Source organism: Pygocentrus nattereri, chromosome 13, assembly GCF_015220715.1.
Source record: "Pygocentrus nattereri isolate fPygNat1 chromosome 13, fPygNat1.pri, whole genome shotgun sequence".
Taxonomy (NCBI): Eukaryota; Metazoa; Chordata; class Actinopteri; order Characiformes; family Serrasalmidae; genus Pygocentrus; species Pygocentrus nattereri.
Window position 1 is genome coordinate 28,478,876 of NC_051223.1, and position 19,289 is coordinate 28,498,164.

The 19,289-nt window shown below is 38.6% G+C and overlaps 1 protein-coding gene across 2 annotated transcripts; it reads right to left on the reverse strand.

Moving 5' to 3' along the window:
- Nucleotides 1-1,243: 1,243 nt before the first annotated feature.
- Nucleotides 1,244-19,038, reverse strand: ldb3b (LIM domain binding 3b). Of its 2 annotated transcripts, XM_017702853.2 has the most exons (9): nucleotides 18,843-19,038; nucleotides 11,917-12,068; nucleotides 8,890-8,965; nucleotides 5,018-5,040; nucleotides 4,055-4,255; nucleotides 2,747-2,779; nucleotides 2,072-2,238; nucleotides 1,912-1,948; nucleotides 1,244-1,780 (listed from the first exon to the last, which is right to left on the reverse strand). In XM_017702853.2, exons 1-9 carry the CDS (start codon nucleotides 18,936-18,938, stop codon nucleotides 1,684-1,686), a joined length of 882 nt encoding a protein of 293 aa, XP_017558342.1. In that variant the 5' UTR covers nucleotides 18,939-19,038; the 3' UTR covers nucleotides 1,244-1,683. The 2 variants fall into 2 exon arrangements, with proteins under 2 accessions (XP_017558342.1, XP_017558334.1); XM_017702845.2 differs by lacking the exons at nucleotides 2,747-2,779; nucleotides 4,055-4,255; nucleotides 5,018-5,040 and adding an exon at nucleotides 8,010-8,341.
- Nucleotides 19,039-19,289: the final 251 nt, after the last annotated feature.

Genomic DNA, 19,289 nt, shown 5'->3' on the forward strand with positions numbered 1-19,289 from the left:
CGTCCTCACAGTCATGTGTAAAGGATGAGTGCCATATTTTGAGGTAAAAAACATGCTTTTCTGCACTTTTAACTGCAATAATCTATACATGACTATGAAATATGAATTAAAGTACATAAAGAAAACAAATGCCAAATAAATATTATAAAATATGTAATGGAAGTTGTGATCCCCAGGAGTCATGTCACTGGTGTTACTGCATAACAAAAAAATCTCTTATTTTGAAATAAAAATCACATTGATGGCATCACTTGACTTCCTTTTACCTATTTTCTGAAGATCTTTGAAGAAAAGCACATGGTGTCTTTCAGAAATGTTTTCATTGATTTCACATGAAGCTTTTAGTTGACGTCACTGGTATGGCCTACTTTATTCTTAAGTAACTGTGAAAAAATGGAATACACATGAATTAAATTGACATATTTTGATGGATATTCCATGATTGAAAACATGTGGTTGTAAAATGCAGTTTTCATTAAAAATGCCACTGGTGTTACTGTCTCTGGTGTTTCCTTTCTTATATGTAACACCTATGAGGATTTATAACAGTAGTCACTCCTATGGATGGATAAAAAAGTGTACATTTCTGTAGAATGACCCAAATATACTTACACATACTTCTGCAAGGCTACTTCTTTTCTGCAAGACCTTAATTCTTATCAAACACATTGAGAGGTCCAAGAAAGCTCTCAACTCAACCTTTTGTCTTAATTGACCAAGGGACCAGTTTCCAATCAAGTTCTTTTTATATCCAGCTAATGACAGTCACTTACCTTTATGACTTTATGACAGCAGCTTTCTTCTGGCAAGCCTTTCTTGGCATGAAGATGGCATCTATAATTTTGGTGACCCCAGGATGCAGCCAACTCCTCCAAGCCTCTTTGGAGAACATTTTCCCATTTAAACTGTCCTCTCCACTATGAGTGGTACCAAATTATGCTTGTGTTTTCTGCTCACAGCTCTTGTTGTTTGCCCTGAGGTGAGATTTATGTGAAGCTATTTCACAGCCATTGCCCGACTTATAAAGATGAACCTTTGTTTGTTCAATATTTATTTATCATGTTTTTTTTTACTGATCTGTACAAAAGTTGCCAATCATTCTGAGGGGCCCTGCAATTCTTAGCATTATTAAGTCCATACATATGCATGTTTATGCAAATTCTACTGCCTCTTATCAGGGAGGGAGACACACGGGCAGCCACACTGAGTTCATTAAATGAAACAATGACACTCTGACAACAACTGCAGTGTCGATTTGGATAAAAGAAATAATGTTTTATTCACATTAATAACAGTACATTCGATTAATATATGTTTGCATGAGATACGGCGGTGCATTGCATAGTATACACGTTTTTACGTTTCTCTAAGATTTCCTCTTTATACATCAACAGTTAATTTTAATTTAGAATAAACAGCCAAAAGAAAAGAAACGAAACGAAAAGAAAAGAGCACTGTCTTATCTTAGGAGCAGGAAGATACATTAGACATACTGACACATGAACATGGAACACTAAGGAGAGCTTTTTTCGTATTCTCTTATGCACTAAACTACTGCTTTAGCTCACAATGCAGTCACTACAATACTTTTCTGCTTACAACCTCTTTTTTGTGCTGCCTTCTCTTTCTTCTCCTGGTTGATTGTTGCCTTAGTAACCCGCGTCTGTCAATCTTAAGTAGTGCTTACTCCTGGACATTCAAGATCTGTGCAGACAGGCCATGGTGCCAGTTTTTCAATTTGGCAAATCGTGGGCCTTTTACTTCAGATTCAAACTTCTCCCTGTGCAAGGAAAAGTGAAGTGGAGAAAAGGAGGTATTTTAAATTTAAGGTTATTTTAAAAATTGACCCAAAATGTGCTTTCAACCACATTTGGGTCCATCTGTCTATAGTGTTTAAGCAGTGTAGAATACCTTGATTTCCTGAGTGCCTCCTCGTCTGGGTCTTGCACTGAAAGCAACAGAAAATAAATAAGTCTGTGCTGACTGAGCATATGCAGGATAACGCAATTTCATAATCATATGCCACCATATGCTATTCCAAACATCATGAAGGAAAACAGACTCTACTTACGGTACTCGGTCCCTGTGATGTGGGCGAGGATGCGGAAGGACTTGGACTGCAGGTTGGCCGCACGGCGAGCCCAATCAGAAAGCTCGTTCTCCTTATCCTCTGACTTTATCACAGCTTGGTAGACTGGAGAGGCGCTGTCCACCAGAGGATCTTTGATGGGGAGTGTACTAAAAGAGAAGGAAATTGGGGTAAAAAACTGATCAAATGGCCATTTAACATAAAATGTTTTTAAACCTTTCTATAAGAGAAAGAACCATCTACTTTTCTCCTCTTTATTTATAGCAATTCCAAGAGCAATCATATATTATAGTATGCAAGATTATTATAAAAGCCCAAAGCATGTATTCAGTCAACTTTTTGTGACATGTTAGATGTTACAGTATATCAAGGCACAGATGTACTCAGAACATTCCTTTATAGTCTGCACAGGAGTCTGAACACAGTGTTCACTGCAGATATTTCCTGGCATCTCATACGTTCTTTGAAGGTATTCATTATTCTTGGTTATTCTTAGATTATAGATTATTATTCTATAATATAAATAAAAAAAAAAACAAGGGGAGAGTATGCTTTGGTGTTTTTGCAACCAACCATTGATAACGATGAATGCACACTTGAGATGAGAAGACAAAACCGAGCATATGAGATGGTTGTGGATAGACAGTATTTACTTACGCCAAAGGAGATCCGGAAGCAGCATCCTCACCACTGACAGCCAGATGATGAACCGAGACGGGGAGGGGCAATACAGGGCCATGTCACACGGGGGAGGGGACAAGTAGGGTGGAGCAAGGATGAGGAACATAGTGTGGTTGGTTGGTTGGAGTGGATGGTGAATGGATTGACACATTTGGAGGGAGAGGAAAGGAAAGGATAGATGAGGTTGACACACACACAACAGCATGGGAGGCTGAACATTGACTCTACCCCAGTCTCACTTTTACTCAGTTGTTCTGTGGGTCTTCCAAACTGGAGACAAATTCACAACAAGGCTGAGTACTTCTATATGTGTGTAGTGCAAGTTAACAGTACTGGTGGTGATGTTAGAGTTGGCCAATGCTTCCACCTAGTGTAAAAATCTAGAAACACATTTGCACTCTGAAGTGAAGTTTGTGTTCAACCCTGAATTGAACCCCAGTTACTGCGTTTTGTCTACACTCTCACTCTTAGAAATAAAGGTTTCTATATGAATCTTGGATTTAATTGATTCAGAACCTTTGCATTATGTGGAGGTTCTTTTGAAAAATATTCTTCACACAGATCTCATTTACAAAGATGTTTCCATCCATGCAAAGATTGGAAAGGGCTTATTCAATGCTTCAATTAAATAAAAAAAAAACTCTTTATTGCTTAACTTATTATTTAACTCTTTATTTTTAAGATTGTACATGGCTCAAAGTTGTTTTAACCATATTAACCATATTGACTATATTAACCATATGGGTGGTAATGGGACTGAAAGCACTCAATGTTGCCCTCTTGTGTACAAAGCTGGGAAAACATTTTCATTTTCCAGTGGTGTGTTGACTCAAAACAGACCAAATAATCATGTTTGACCCAAAATCAAATTCAGGCTTTTCCTACTAATTCACTTATTTTTTTTCTATCTCTAATAGCAGAGACATGAACAACTCCGTATTTAAGTAAACAGTTTGGTCATGACCCACAAATGAACTGACAAGAAATTCTGAAATTAATCACATGGTAATGTTCTTAGGCTTTTTCTCTGCTTTTTTGTGCCTGTTACCCCAGCTGAAAAATAGCAGAGCAGGATGAATTCTATGCTGGTCTAAACTGATTTATGCTAGTCTGGTGCTGGTTTATCTGGTCACCAAGCATGCTTCATGCATCCTAAACACAGCATATGCTGGTTTTAATGGTGACCAGCTATGCTGTTTTCTTCTAGCAGGGACAGCAACCCTATCTGTGTACTAGAGCTGTTTAAGAAGTGGGTGCTGAACAGCTCTGGCTGAAGGAGCTCACCTCAAGTCGCTGCCTCTTGCCTGAGCCTGGCCAGCAATGGCGTCCATGATAGCGTCCTGTGAGTACATGCTGATAGGAGTGTTGTACTGGGCGTGGATAATTGTGGCCTTGCCACCAGGGCCTTTCACTTCTATGGGCTTGTGAGTGGACAGAGCAGAGTCCTTCAGTGCAATAGGATTGAAGCTGGGGATGTACTCTTGGCTGTCAGTGATCAGGTAGTCGGTGAGCAGGAGACAGGGGAGGGGACATGTCCAGGTTTTGTTCACAGGTGGGTGGGGATTGTTGGAAGACATGGACAGAAAGAGCGTGATGTTTATAGTAGCGGACAGAGTGTTGACTTACCTTTTGAATCTAAAAGGTATTGGTTAACCTCATAAAGTCCAGATATTTGTCAAATTACTATATATAATTATGAATAATGAAACTATTATGATCCACTCAATCAATATTGGCTGACTTCACTGACAACAAAGAAACCACAACACACAACAATACAAACTAAAGTAAAGGTAAATATAGCATGTACCATGCAGATCAATCATGGTCAGTTTTACCCTAGTAGAGGGATGCCTATAGTTACACAACAACATAAACACAGCTTCACATGTACTGCATAATAAATGCACATGCTTTATGCATTTACTATACGAGTAGCTTTCAAGAGCATCCTTCAGCTTTTGATACTGCATGTGGAGAGAAAACACCATGCAATATTTCACCACATTGCACATTGCAAACCTCAAGCAAATATGCAATGTAACAATTCACATAGTTATTTCTGTACAACATTCAGAATTCTCAAAAATGGCTTATCCTCTGTATTTTCCAATGCATTATAGAACAAGCAAATAAAGACCCTTCAGATGATTCAATGCCACGGAACCATGCTTGTGAACGCACATACACAAATGTACGCACACATACACAAACGCAAACACACAAACTTTGAAGATTTGTACTGACTTGGCAGCTGTGTTGGCAATGACCTGGGGCAAAGAAATAAGACATAGACAGGAAGAGACAGAAGAATCAGGGTTAGCTTTTCTCTAGTACTGTGGTCATAGAATAGAATTCCCTCCAGCGATGAGTGAGCTAATGAAAGAAACAACAAAATGTGAGTTCACTTTTTTATTTCTCATCCCCAGGAAGAAGTGCAACCATTATCTGACCGCACAACAGGATCCACGAATAGTGTCACATGATGGAAATAATGGTTATTATTGGTGCACCTGTCTCATAAGAGTGACATTCCAGTTTGCCTACAGAGTGATTGACTGGAACAGGAGTTGGGCTTCAGCAGCATAGCCAGGAACATGAAGAGCTGAGCCGTGTCCTAAAATCAAGCTAGATTTACACTGTCGTAATTAAACTTACACATAAACCTGTATATATGAAATCTATACATATCCAAAATGGTAACTTTACAGGAAATAAAAAAAACATTTACGCATGTATATTAATGTTAAGAGACATTATTTCCAAGTAATATAGGGCACATGTTTTAAAAAGTTAAATAAAATATAATTTCTCAAACGCATCACAGTGTTTTGTTGAGCTGTTCCCCTAATTAAGAACTGATTGTTCCAATCTAAAAAATAATCACATCTGTGTTCATAATGTTAAGTGTGAGGGAAATTCCATCAAATTTTCAAAATTTAAGTTCAGTTCAATCATTAAAATGTAAACAATGTTATTCAAACTGATTTAATTTAAAATGCTCTATTCCAGAGAAATGAGCCAGACTTATTCACAGTGGTGATGCTCGAAATTCAAGGAAAGATTGGTTTACTTTAGTTTTGATAAAGTTGTGGCTTGAAACATAAGTTTAAAATCAAATATTGTAAAAATAAAATTTCTAAATATTCCCCCCAAAAATGTATTCACCGCTCTTTTATCATTATCAACATTACATATAAAAACTTGTTAACTTGTGGTTTTGGACAGTAAATAAAATGGCTATATTTGCAAATCCCGGTTCCTGTCAGCACCAATGTGAAGACGTGATTCCGTAAGTTTCTCTACAGTTAACCACTTCACATCAAACCACTATGAATGAGTTTGTTTATGAATGAGTTTAAGAATTGAGTTATGTCTAAATTTGGAAAATTTGGTGGAATTCCCTTTTAACGTCAGGGACATTTGATGATGTTATGATAATGTTCAAGCTTTATGCAATTTATTAACAATTAGGTTAACAGCCCACCTAAACACTGTGATCTGTTGGATTTAAAGTGTAGACAAAACACTTTACATATCATCATGCACACACATTAAACCTGAAAAAAAGGAAAGAAAAACTTAAATGTGCACATGGACACTTCAACAGGGCATGTGATGTTGCTGGTAGGATTTCTGTTCCTGTGGCCTGCAAATAGAAAGTGGAATATATGATGGGATAACTGCAGTAAGACATGATTTGGGATACACTGTAACAAGAGCTGTGACATTCCAGATCCTCAAGGTAGGTCACTCCACTGTACAGTCATGATGAGTGCATCCCTCACTGCATAGGGTTTGCCTTTGTGCCAGGTCTGGGTCACATGTGAATGTGCCCTCACGTTTCGAGACTCCCCAGAATAGACACACCTTTGCACTGAGTACGACCGGTTTGTCAGGACACAGAAGAACACTGGCTTCGAACTTCATGAGGAACTATTCCACTAAGTTGGACTAATGTCCATTGGCAAAGCTGGATTGCACCTACATTTGCAAAAGGGAACATCATCTCTCATCATTAAGGAAGGATCCTTGTGTAATCTACAACCTGAAGCCCTTCAAGCATGGCAATATAATGAGAGGCAATACAGCCCTGATGGGATCAAAATAACTGGTGTATGTGGTCATTTGGAAAAGAGCTATGAGTTGTACACGCAGAAATGGCTCCACTAAGGGGCCTGTTCGGATTACAGTCAGCAGGAAGAGGGCCAGGTAAACCAAGAGTGCTGCCCACTGAGCACATTCCCAGTTGAGCACTAGCATGTGAAAATGGAATGTGCAGAGGTAATTACGGAATGTTCTGAGTATTCTTTGCCACAGTCCTGTTGAACAGGACACTGTTGGGGTGTGAGGGTAAGGCCAGCCAACACCTCCCCTTATGCAGTGTTAAAGTGTTATAGGTGGCTGAATTCAAACAACAAGGGTTGATGGAAGCCATAGTGGTTGGTTATGAATGTAATTTGTTACTTTTTAAACACAGCTAAAAAACTTTTTGATTAGCTCACATCTATTTGTTTATATAGAACTAGTACTATATTTGGAACTTGCTGTTTTGACATGAATAACTCTGAAAAAATACAAAACCCAAGTATTAATTAAGTATTATAATGGTTTGATGTGAAATGCTCTGTTCTAGGAAAACTTATCGAGTCTGAAATGTTCACAGGGTGGTGATAGCAGAGCACCTCTAAAAGCAGTTATGACATACTATGGTTACAGATACATAGCCTAATGCATGGGATATTGTTTTGAGGTAAGGTGTTTCATTTTTCAAATGCCTTCAGGTCAAAGGGTTACATGTAGGGTGCTGTGAGGGAAAATAATTCCCAAAGAAAACTTATTTTCCAGATTTACTTTATTTACTTATTTTTCCAGTTATTTATCTTTATCAACATTATGTCTACATAATCAGATGACTCACTGGTCATTTCTGATAGATAAAATGGCTATATTTGCATTGTAGACCCCTGGTTCCTATCACCACCACTGAGGAGTCCAAGTCAGTTTTTCTACAACTTTGTTTACATCTCAACAAATTCTTTATGCAGAAATATTTTTAAAAAAATCAGTGGAATTTCCTTTACATCCTAACGGCATAAGACTAGGGATGGTTCTACAAAGGGGACAATTTTTGCTCTGTTTCAAGACTTGAGTGTTAGCAGTGGGAACTGGGTAGATTAAGACGGGTGGTAGTTGTTCGGGCAAAGATACTTGGGTTGAATCTTGTAACATTACCTACCCTAAGAATGTCATGCCATCTAAGGCACCCTGCTGTAGGGCCAGCTCCTGCACAGTCTCTGCAGAGTACAGGCCTATAGGAGAGTTATACTGCCACCTCTGACTGGGAGTGATTTTTACCCCACTCCCAGGGAGCATGTATGCAGAGGAAGGTGTTTTAGCAGGTGTACTAATAGCTGGTTGGGGCGTAGACATGACCTCTGATCGCTCTTCATCTTTTGGAGCAGGTTCCACCTTGTTGTCAGGAATGAGTGACTTTTTGGAGGGTTTTTTAGCCAATCGAATGCCAAATCTTTTCACAGGAGATTCATCTTCCTCTTCTTCCACAGATTCCTTAGTGATTAATAAAATAATGGGCAACATACAGTATAAAAGCACAGCTGAAAAAGAACATAGCTGCTGAGTGAAAGGTACTGAAGGAGAAAGGAAAACATTAGAAAAAATTCATGAACCAGTGAGACAGTTCTGCAAGAAACTATAGAATAGCAGTGCTACTACACTTAAGAAAGAGTTTGTGCTTTTCCCTGATATTGTATCACCAGTAAGGCCCTTTAGAGGGAGCCAGCATTCAATCAAGAAAAAAAGTGGATCTGACAGCATATTGCATATTCCCATTTCTACCGGTAACCCTTCTCTGAGCTGGGGAACTCCCATGGCTTATTACATGGCTTAGATGAAATTACTTGCCTGAAGCAAGGGCAGTATTCTCTTTGAAAAGTTCAGCAAATAATTTTGCCCTTAACATTTCAATACTCACTGTAAACACCTGCTCATATCTTGAGAGCAGACTGTACATAGTGTCATACACTCATTGATGGACATGGTACAACAAGATTGCTGCACAGGGGTTGGCAGTTCAGTGTGAGTGAGAGAGATGTTACCTTCTGGTGAGGAATAACTGGCATGGGTGAGTCCACTCTTGGCGTAGCTGTGGGCACAGGGGCTGGACGTCTTGACCTGGCAGGACCAAAACAATCAAGGCAATCATATGCAAGCTGAGGGGATTTAAATGCTTGTACATACTCTGTGCTTTATACATTATAATTAATATACATAATCAGTAGCAGTAATTGTAATTCACTCTTAGGCTATGTACCTCCTTATAACACATTTGATGAGGAACATAATAGCTTCTCAGAACTGTCACAAAATGTATCCTTCAGCACACAAAGGAATGACAAAGTAAGCTTTATGTAAGCTGGCGCCAAGGATTCTTCCAGCAAATGTGCTGTTTTCATTTTGTCCAGTCAAAAGGAGAGAAATACAACAGCAAGGTTGTTTTGCAACAATGGCATTCATGGATAACTCAGTTCAGCTCACAGTTAATAGGTTTTTCACACGGCAGAGGATTGACTTTTAATGGTTTTCCTTTCAGGAATATTGTTTATGAAGCCAAACATTCACCTTGTGTAAGGAGGCAGAATAAAGAAAAAGTAAGGACTTAATGTTTGATTCGTAATCCGAAACCGTGGTCAAAAAACAGGCAAAGGTGAAATCCAGCAAAGTCAAAAGACACAAAAACAAGGTAATGAAAGTCCAATGGACAAAGACAAAAGAGCAAAAGTCAAAACAGCAAACAGAGTCAAAAACTGGAGAAATCACAATATGCAGGAGAAAAAACGCTCAGGAGCTCTTGAACAAGAAGCAATACCTCAAAATGAACTAGACTAAAATCCCAGGCTTTATGCTAAACTAGTATGTCGGAACAGGTGTAACCAGTTAATACTCAGGCAACAGAGAGCGGTGATTGGAGCAGGATGGAGGACTGAGAACCATGTGATTTTGGGAAATGGAGTCCCTAGAAACCTCTGAGCCTGAGGGATGCGTGATACCTTGAGTCTGTGGCTATTGTGAGTGCTGTCATCCAGTCTTTTGAAAGAAGAGGGGAGGTTAGGAGGGTCACTTCACAAATGCCTTCTTGCTGCTAAAAAGCTGTTCACTTAACACTACCACAGCAAATCTACAGTGCTCTAGTCTCAAGTAGTAATCAGACCGCTGCCTCAAATATAGATGTTTTTTAGTTACAGGTTATTCTAGTTGTAGTCTAGTACATTATCTAGTTTATTATTCAGATTTTCCTACAAAATGATACTGTCAGTATGACTTTGTCCTTTCACTTTTTTCTTCTTTTTTTCTCAGATACTTTTGCTTTAAAATTGTGTCGGAAACGATTCATTAATTAATTGCTTGCACTGACAGACCATTCAATAGATAGACAGATTGACAGACAGATAGATAGATAGACAGGGTTATATAAAATACATTGTGGGTGATAATCTACAAGTACTATGTCCAGTGTTATTGGGTCATGTACCATTTTCTTTTGTCATTAAAATAGTCAGAACAATTTGCTGAAACACTAAAAGTAAAAGTAACAGGCATTCTGTATTTTCGTCCAGTAGTACATCAGGCCTTGACTATGCACAAGGAAAACTAACACAGACTAACTGGCCAAATATATCCCTCTTTTTCTAGGAGGCTTTGATCAAAGAGGGGAAAGGTTGCAGGGAAAGAAGGAAAGGGCAGGCTGTGTTTGTGAGGCGTGAAATAGTCTTGTTAAATTAATCTTGCTGAAGAAGATCTGAACTTCCTTTGGAGGACATATTCCCTATACAGCTCCCTAAAATGGAATAAATCTCACCTAAACACCTGTCAGAAACCTGTGAATGCTTGGTCTAATGCGTGCCATTCACACATGACTGTTAAAATGCTCAGAAGCAGTCATGTTATGGATCTTATTTAAGCATGCGGCTTATGTCTCAACTCATGTTAAGGTCAGTCATATATGGTTATGTTGCTGGTAAGTTAACTCGTTCATGTCCCACAACTAAGTTTAGTATGATCAGCAAACACACAACTTGTTCTGACTGGTCTAAAATGATGAAAGTTGGTGTGGTTGTATCTTGGATAAACATCTAACAGCACCCATTTGAAGTTGCTTGATTACTTGTACTACGTACTTTTACTATGATCAAATTTGAAGTCCCATGTGACCAAAAGAGCAGAATTAATGTGATAAGTGATTAAAAACCTCACTTCTTATACACTTTGATTTGACTGATTGATTAGTAGGTGATGAAAATACCCATCTAATGAAAAATGCAGATATATTTATCTCTCTCTCTGTGTCCGTCGAAATGTGGGCACTTTTATCTAGGCAATCATGAAGGTAGGGACCACCTGGAAAATCAATAAAAGAGAAGACTTTCTAGTGTTGAGGCTACGATTCGTGTCCCTAAGAATCATTCAGCAGAAGAGTAGCAGTAGGGAAGAGCAGCTTAGGCTGAGCTACTAGAAACATAGCCAGAGAGCCAGAGGGAAATGTCACAGGCAAGCAGTGGTATTTAAGAGAGCAACCCTTCTACAGAAGCTCAGACTGCTCCATGGAAGTGCTTAATCTCCTTTGGTCAGAGCTGACAGGGTGTCCATGGACTGATTAAAAAGCTGAAAAATGTTCAATTTTTTTTTCTTCTCTTTCCCCCACCCCCTAAATCTCATTGTTTTAAATGTAGGCATACTGGCAGTAAGGCTATGGGATGGGCTGGTGATTTCCCATGGACATGTCTCTGAATTACAATGGCATTTCAGAAAAGCATGTGCGCTATTTTTCATTCCTGCTGAGCATCAGCTCAACTATGACTACCTTTGTCACTCATGGGGCGATTTTTAATTGTGTAACACTTTTAAATGCTTGATTTCTCCCAGCAGTATGAAATAATTTTAATAAAAGTGTATATGATGGATTGCTGGTGTCTTTGTTGAACATCTACACAGTGGCTGATCCATAAAACAGCGGAGAGGATGGAGAGAGACTCAATGAGTGAGAACGGGAGTTTGAGAGATGGAAAGAGATAGAGAGAGACTGATAAAGAGAGGGGGATGGGTCTGAATGTGTGCACATTATTTACTTTTGCATGCTGAGGCTCAGCTTGTTGATTGCTAATTTGATCTTGTTCTGGGCATCCAGGTGGGTCATGCCCTCAGTGCTGACCCCATCGATGGCCATGATGATGTCACCTTGGGTCAGGTTTCCATTGGCCGCCTTACTGCCCGGTGTGATCTGTGGACATACACCACAAGCCTCTGTTATATAACTAATTTGGCTGTAAATACCACAAACAGTATCATTCAAGATACCATCACTCAGTGACAATGGCCTTATTTGTATAGCACCTTTTTATACATGTAATGCAACTTATCATAAACAGATCATAAGTGCATAAAGAAGTAAACATAAACCTGTGACGCAAACACATATTGACAGAAGAAGAAAAGTAAACTAATCTTTGAGCTTTGAACATAGTAGGAAATCAGCAATTCCAACAAAAAAGTGTTTTAGATAAGCAGAAAAACATTTCTCAGTTTTGACTTAAACACACAACTTCAGGTGCTTACAAAGCCTAAAGTTAAAGAATGAGCTGTTCATGTATCACAGTTCCAGTTTTTGCAATGCATTTTTTGTTGAATAAGGCTAGAAGAACATTGGGAGAAGTAGTTTTCAATGTGGTCGAGTTCAACATTGACTTCACATTGGCACAAGTTTTTTTTCTCTTAATTTCATTTTTTCCACAAATGCCAAGGATGATATGTATTCTTATCACACCTGAATTAAGAGACTTTCCAAATCTTCAGATTCAAACAGCGAGCGAAACTTCATCTTGCTTTGGGTTGGTAGGTTGGCTTACAGGCAGCTCATTAAAGGTTAAAAATAAAGAGTGTTGTTGACGGCACCGGCCTCCCTCCATCTGAGCCTTTGGGCTGGGGCCCCTGCTACATTACTCTCCCACCTGCTGCCATTACTCAACATACTCACTCAGGAAGACCACCACCCAGCAGCCAGCACCCAACAAACATGTCAACGTGTTTAATTAAAGGGAGAATCTTATGATTTCTGCAGCAACTGATTGTGGTAACCACAAAGCGCTCTCAGATGTGTTATACTGTATCCTTGCTATCTTCAATAAAACTGTCCAAAAATTGTCCAGTTTTTTTTTTCTTTTTTATTCTCTCTCATCTCGCATAGTGAAATGTCATCGGCAGCACTACCTTTCTAGGCCAAAAGCCTTTTGTGTTGTCATTTCCAGAGACTGTCCACTTAGGATTGCGAAGAGCCTTGATACTGTTGAAAGATAATCCTATGCTCACCATAGAACCATATATACACTCATCATGGAGGTGCATTATTTGGTGCATCATTCCACCTCCCAGTCCCCCAAATACCAAAGCAAATGCAGCTGATGTTTTCAGTGGACTGAGATTTTATATGAACAAATGCAATGCTTTCCCAAACCTCTAGTCTTCCTTGACTAGTAAGAAACAAGACATCCAACTCCTGCACAGTTTCAAAGCATACATGAATGTTTACAGTCCAAGGCAGCAAGCTAATGAGTAGATTAGTACTAGGATGGGGCTAATTAAAGCTGATAAAACTGACAAAATGACAAGATATGTAAAATACAAGAATCTAATGTATGATACCACTGAATGTATGACAGTGCACCTGTTTGATATAATTGTATGAAACTAGGTAGGCTGTATATATTGAGCTGAACTATATATGTTTCTGTTATATGTTTATATGTTTCATGTTTCTGAGCATGTACATAGGTCCAAACTTAGGAAGAGAGCCCCACCAACAGTCAGTCAAGTTGTTTCATTAAAGAGAGACATCTTGGACAGTGAGGTTTATATAATGTAATCTAATCTGAATCAGTTGCACTCAGGCGGATGCCATATTGAGATAATATGAGACGTACTCCCAAGTTTACAAGAATTAATGGGTATCTAAGCTTTAGCAGGCTGAAGTGCCAAAAGTCCCTCTATGCTACTTACATAAAGATTCCCCTCAGGCTGAACAGCTCTGGCCTTATAACTCTGAGTGCTCCATGGAGATGTCTACTGGTCAGAGAGCATGCTCTGACACTCTTTTAGATCCACTGTGGGGAATAGGGTGAATGTTGCACTCTTCCTACTTTCTCGTTCTCATAACCATACAGGACAACACCATCTATTACAAGACATCTTGCAACAGCAGTTTTTTTATATGTTTTTATTTTGCTCACTTGGATCATAATATGAAATTGTAATAATGATAAACAGTAAATCAGTAAATGTGCAAATGCTGTACTCATATTTCAAGGAAATGCGTTCATTATTTAGATACTGGATGGGGTCATAAGGGGGAATGTGATGTAAATAGACTGAATTGCTTCTCTCTACTCAGGAATACCATTCTTTGTTTTTCATTTAGTTGCCTATCTGACCAAAACAGATGTGAAAACCAATTAACTGCTACAAGCAATATAAAATGTTGACACCATGGTGGGATTTGAGAAGGCATTACTGCTGGCCCAAATATCTTAACAGTTGAGGGATTTATGAATTCGTTCCTCCCCACACATTAAATGCTAAGACAACTTCACTCAGTGTTGATTTATATATGTATATATATATATATATATATATATATAGATATATATATATATGTGTGTGTGTGTGTGTGGTTTTTACGTAAGCGTATGATAGGAGTAGCAAAGTACTGTAAATCCGAGTGAACAGTAAGGTGCGGTTATAGGCAGCTAAATGTCAGCTTTAATTAGCGTACAGCACTTTGGGAGTGACGCGCCTTAATGTAAAGTTTGCAGTGCTGATGTGGTGACCGCTGTAAGAGTTCACATGACCTGCAACAGCACTCAATTATCCTGTGCTGTAATTATCCTGTGTGAAAGAGCTGTTTGCTGATTCCAACTGTCCAAACATTCACAGAAGCCTCTGCGCAGCATGCCACCATGCTGATACGGCCATGACCCCAGCCACCCACAACTTACCCCCAATGTGACGGAGCATTAAGAAGTATTAAGAAGAGACATTGACATGGCGACAATATAACTGTTCACCTACAGGGAATGCTGTAAATAGGAAAGGCTCAACTGATTGTGAGGACGCAAAATAATCTAGTTTTATGCTGTATATTTCAATAAATAGACAGCGTCTTGAATAGTGATCTTGCTGGAATAGTTCATTAATCCATCTGACCTATAATACCCTTTTTTTCGGAGTATATTGGCACTTTACTGTGCTGCACTTTAATACAGTTCTCAATAATAAAATGTGCAATAAAGATGGAAATTGATTATCTTTAAGAAGATATTTAATATTAATATTTTGGTATCATTTTTTCGCTGAGCAATCCAGCGCTAGCAGATCCACTGACAAAATCCCCACTCTTCCACTCTAAATATTTCATTACTGAGGGGGAATCTGTCAAAGCTCTTATCAGTCCTGTGGCTGAAAGTTATTGTTGTGGCCAGGCTTCTTATCATAATCCAAGGACCATTTTATCCCAAATCCATATGACATATGCACACAAGCATACATAATCAAACACTGTATCAGTGAAAATGTGTTAGTCTAAAATGGATAGCAGTCCAGTCTTGCTGAAGCCTGTCTGAAAAGAGACTGACCTTGCACAGGTGTAACCATCAGTTATCCTGGACAAACTATTGTCAGTGTGCCATGCACATTTATGGACACCAAATCTGCATGTGCTGACCTGACCTTTGTCTAATGTCAGTCACCATGAGTCCAGCTACCCAAATTTGAATGGCAGAGTGAATGAAAGCCAGAACTATTGTTACAGAAACCCAATGTCTTTTTGCATTTGAGCAAAAGCCAAAGCAATCAAACTGAAGAACTTCACATGACTGTCTTTCTCTCTAAGTTGTATTTTATTGTAGCATCACTAAAAGTTCTTTATGGCAGGTTTACTCTCCAGTGTACACACACTCTTCTCATTCTTACATCCCTGCATTTGTCTCTGTCAAGCAAAGCCTTTTATGTACTATGACTGTTCATAATATCTGTCATATAAAGGCTATCGGCAATCTTAATTAAAAGTGGATCATAGTTATAACAAAAAAAGAGGAAGCTGTAACATAGAAAGCAGGAAAAATGTTTTAAGAATGACATTTCCAAAGGTCATTTCTCAGGTGAAAATCCATTTGTCAACAAATACTGTACATCCTATCCAGTCCTACAGACATATCTTGACCTATGGTTCTTATTTGCTTACCTCATGGACCCAGTGGTTAGAGACATTGCCATATTTTATTCAATATCTTATATAAGCAGATTTGTTCTCATTTATGTTGTGTTGGCAAAATTTGTTTGCCTCATAATTTTTTATAAATGGACATGTGCTACATGTGTCTTGTATTTATTATTCTACTTGAAATCCACTTCAATCAAAATTAATTTAATTCAAATTCCATAATAATTTTCCAACTGCTCTATCCCAGTATTAGACAGGCATTACTGTGCCTTTAAAATATATCATTGCTGACCAAAAGAACAAACAAACAAACAAACAAAACTATATATATTTTCTGATTGGCAGCCATGTATTGTGACTGGTTCAAAAGGTAATCTGAGCTGTAGCACTTCTTATTAAATGTGAATGGGTGGGGATAATCTGCTGTAGGCTGACTGAATATACATATGTATAGGCATTTGTTTTGAATATTTAAATGCATGTGTTTTGTGACATCATTAAAACAACATATAAAATTGACCATTTACAACTGGAAATGGGAATATAACAGCATTACCAGATAATGCAGACAAATGCAATGCCCTATACTAATCAGCTGGAGTCCATTGGGAATCAGTCTTCAGGGTTAAGATAAGGATTCAGCACTGATTGTTCAGAAACCTTCAGTGAAATCTCAGGTTTCATCTTTTTATGCTGATTGCAGGAGGCAGACTGTCCTGTTTGCACACTCTCATCTCTCTGAGCACAGAACACTAATCACTCATCTCAAAGCTGCCATCTGATGCACGATTGCAGCTGATCCATCCAGCTTTACACACGTTGCAAACATCTCAATCCAGTGGAGTCGATTGAAAAAACGTGTAGGGAGGCTTTACTTATTGACGGAGGCATCAATCAAAAGAGTTGACTGTGGTCTCAAAGTAAATGTCACAAACTAGCCTGATTGGAAAACTAATAGCAATCTAAAACTGACATCACACAGGACATTCAGTGACACTCTTTTGACTGAGTGCTAAAACCATCAGGCTAATTTCTTAGGCTGGACCTTTATTTCAAAATGACAGAAGTAACGATTGACCCTTTTTAAAAGTAGGATCCAATTTGTTTCCACTCTCAAAGTCCACAGTCTAATGACTGCAGTGCACTGCCTGAAACTGATTATGTAAGGCTACAGATTTCCTCTTGCACCAGATAGAAAATCATCATGTGGTAGAACATTACGTTCTCATTCAGCCTCCTGTGGTTTCATTCAGACCACATACTTTGGCATGGAGGTGAATGTCTGAAACAACACATAGTAAAATTACTGCTGTTACTATCATATTTATACTAGTCATCACATGAAAAATATAATAGTAGAAAAATAATTAAAAACATAATAGCAAAATGATAAATAATAATAACCAGGTTTTACAAAATCAATTATTTTATTTAATCGAGGGATCGAGTTAAATTGATTAATCACAGCAGCCCTAAATACGTGTTGTGGTACACTTGGTCAGTAAGACAAGTTGTTCATGGAAAAGGATACATTAAGTACTGAAAAGCTGAAATTACAAGCAGTTGACAATGAAACATTTATGTCATCTAGTTGTATATCAAGAATATCAAGAATTTAAAATGAAGAATGTCAAGGGGGAGGGGAAACCATCTGAAACCTGCTCTTCTTTGAGTGTTTGACACTGTCCAGAATGTCATTCATGGCATGCTGTATCCTTTTATACTTTCATATAGGCTTTGCACTGCAGACGAAAACCATAACAAGAGTATAGAGGCCAGATGCCAGTTTCCATTTACCTGTTCAGTTCAGTTCAGTTCTGCACAAGCTCTGCCAGATTTCAACCAGATAACACTGGATACTAAAACTCCTATTTCCATCAGTATCTGGTTTCTCGGAAACAGATGCTATTTTAGCGGTTATGCTCAAGAGCCCTGAGCTAAAATGTAGTCCATCATCTGTGAGTAATGAGAACTCAAATGTCTTTCTGTGAAACATGGCATAAAAGTCACAACAAGCCTTCAGAACTGACAGCAAGGAGAGAAAAATATACACTTCTAAGCGAGTGACCTAACCATGCCATGAGAGCCATGAAGCATTTAGGTGCTGTCAGGGCAACAGAAGTGTTTTTCTGCAGCTTAGATCAGCTTCACACATGATCAGATAGGCCCTAGTTTAGATTAGACATAGCCTCTCAAATGCAAATTAAGGCTGGCAGATGAATAAAGCTCATGTTAATATAGCCAGACATGCTGATGAAACATAAGGCCCTAAAAGAAGACACACAGATAAAAACCAAATACAACGTCCATCAGGGAGGCCTGTGTAATGTGCTTGACTGCACGTATCTAGGCTTCTCACTTTTCACTTCACTTAACCACTGCCACACATGCACTCATTCGTTTTCTCAAAGGCTGCCTCAACTATTGCTATTCATAGAGCTCACTGTGAATATACATCACGGTGCTTCTCACCGGCCAAAACTGGTTAGTTAATATTGGGATGGTCCAAGACAATAACAGACACAACAACAGCTGCAATGCAGGGTTATGTAATCACTACTTATAGATATGGATCTACATAAATTGTAGCAAATTGTTTGGTGTAAGTTAGAATCTGTGAAATGCATAAACACTGGAGTGTGGTCATCTAAATGGACAAAAACTGTGGTTTGTTTTAACATAGATAACTCAAGGTATAATACATTGTTAGTACATTATAATAGTTAAAACAAGAGTTTAAGTATCATTATAGTAGATATTGCATATTTTACATGATTGGCTTACCCTTGAGATTGTAAGGGGCATGTTGAAGTCTTTGCCTCCCTGCAGTCTGAAGCCCCATGGTGCAGGTCCATTCAAAGTTATTGTGTAATTGCTCATTTTGTAGAGAGTTTTGGGTCAAGTAACTCCTTTGTTTCTTTGTAGCTCTTCACCCTGGAGTGGGGACGAACACCCGGGGACGGGCAGGCGCCGAGGAGCCTCTAAAACACAATAACAACAACAATGGACAGTGATATTGAAGGAGTGAGTGAGGCAAAGCACAGCCAGTCAACAAAATCGCTGTCAGCACTGGACACAAGGCAAGTAATCTATCCTAATGTAAAGAAACCCCTCCCCTTCTAATACAGCAACATTAACATGAGCAGTATATTAACCACACCCTTGTTTACATGAACAAAATAAGTCAGAAAAAGAGTTGGAAAACAGAAAGAGAAGAGATCTTGCCTGCGC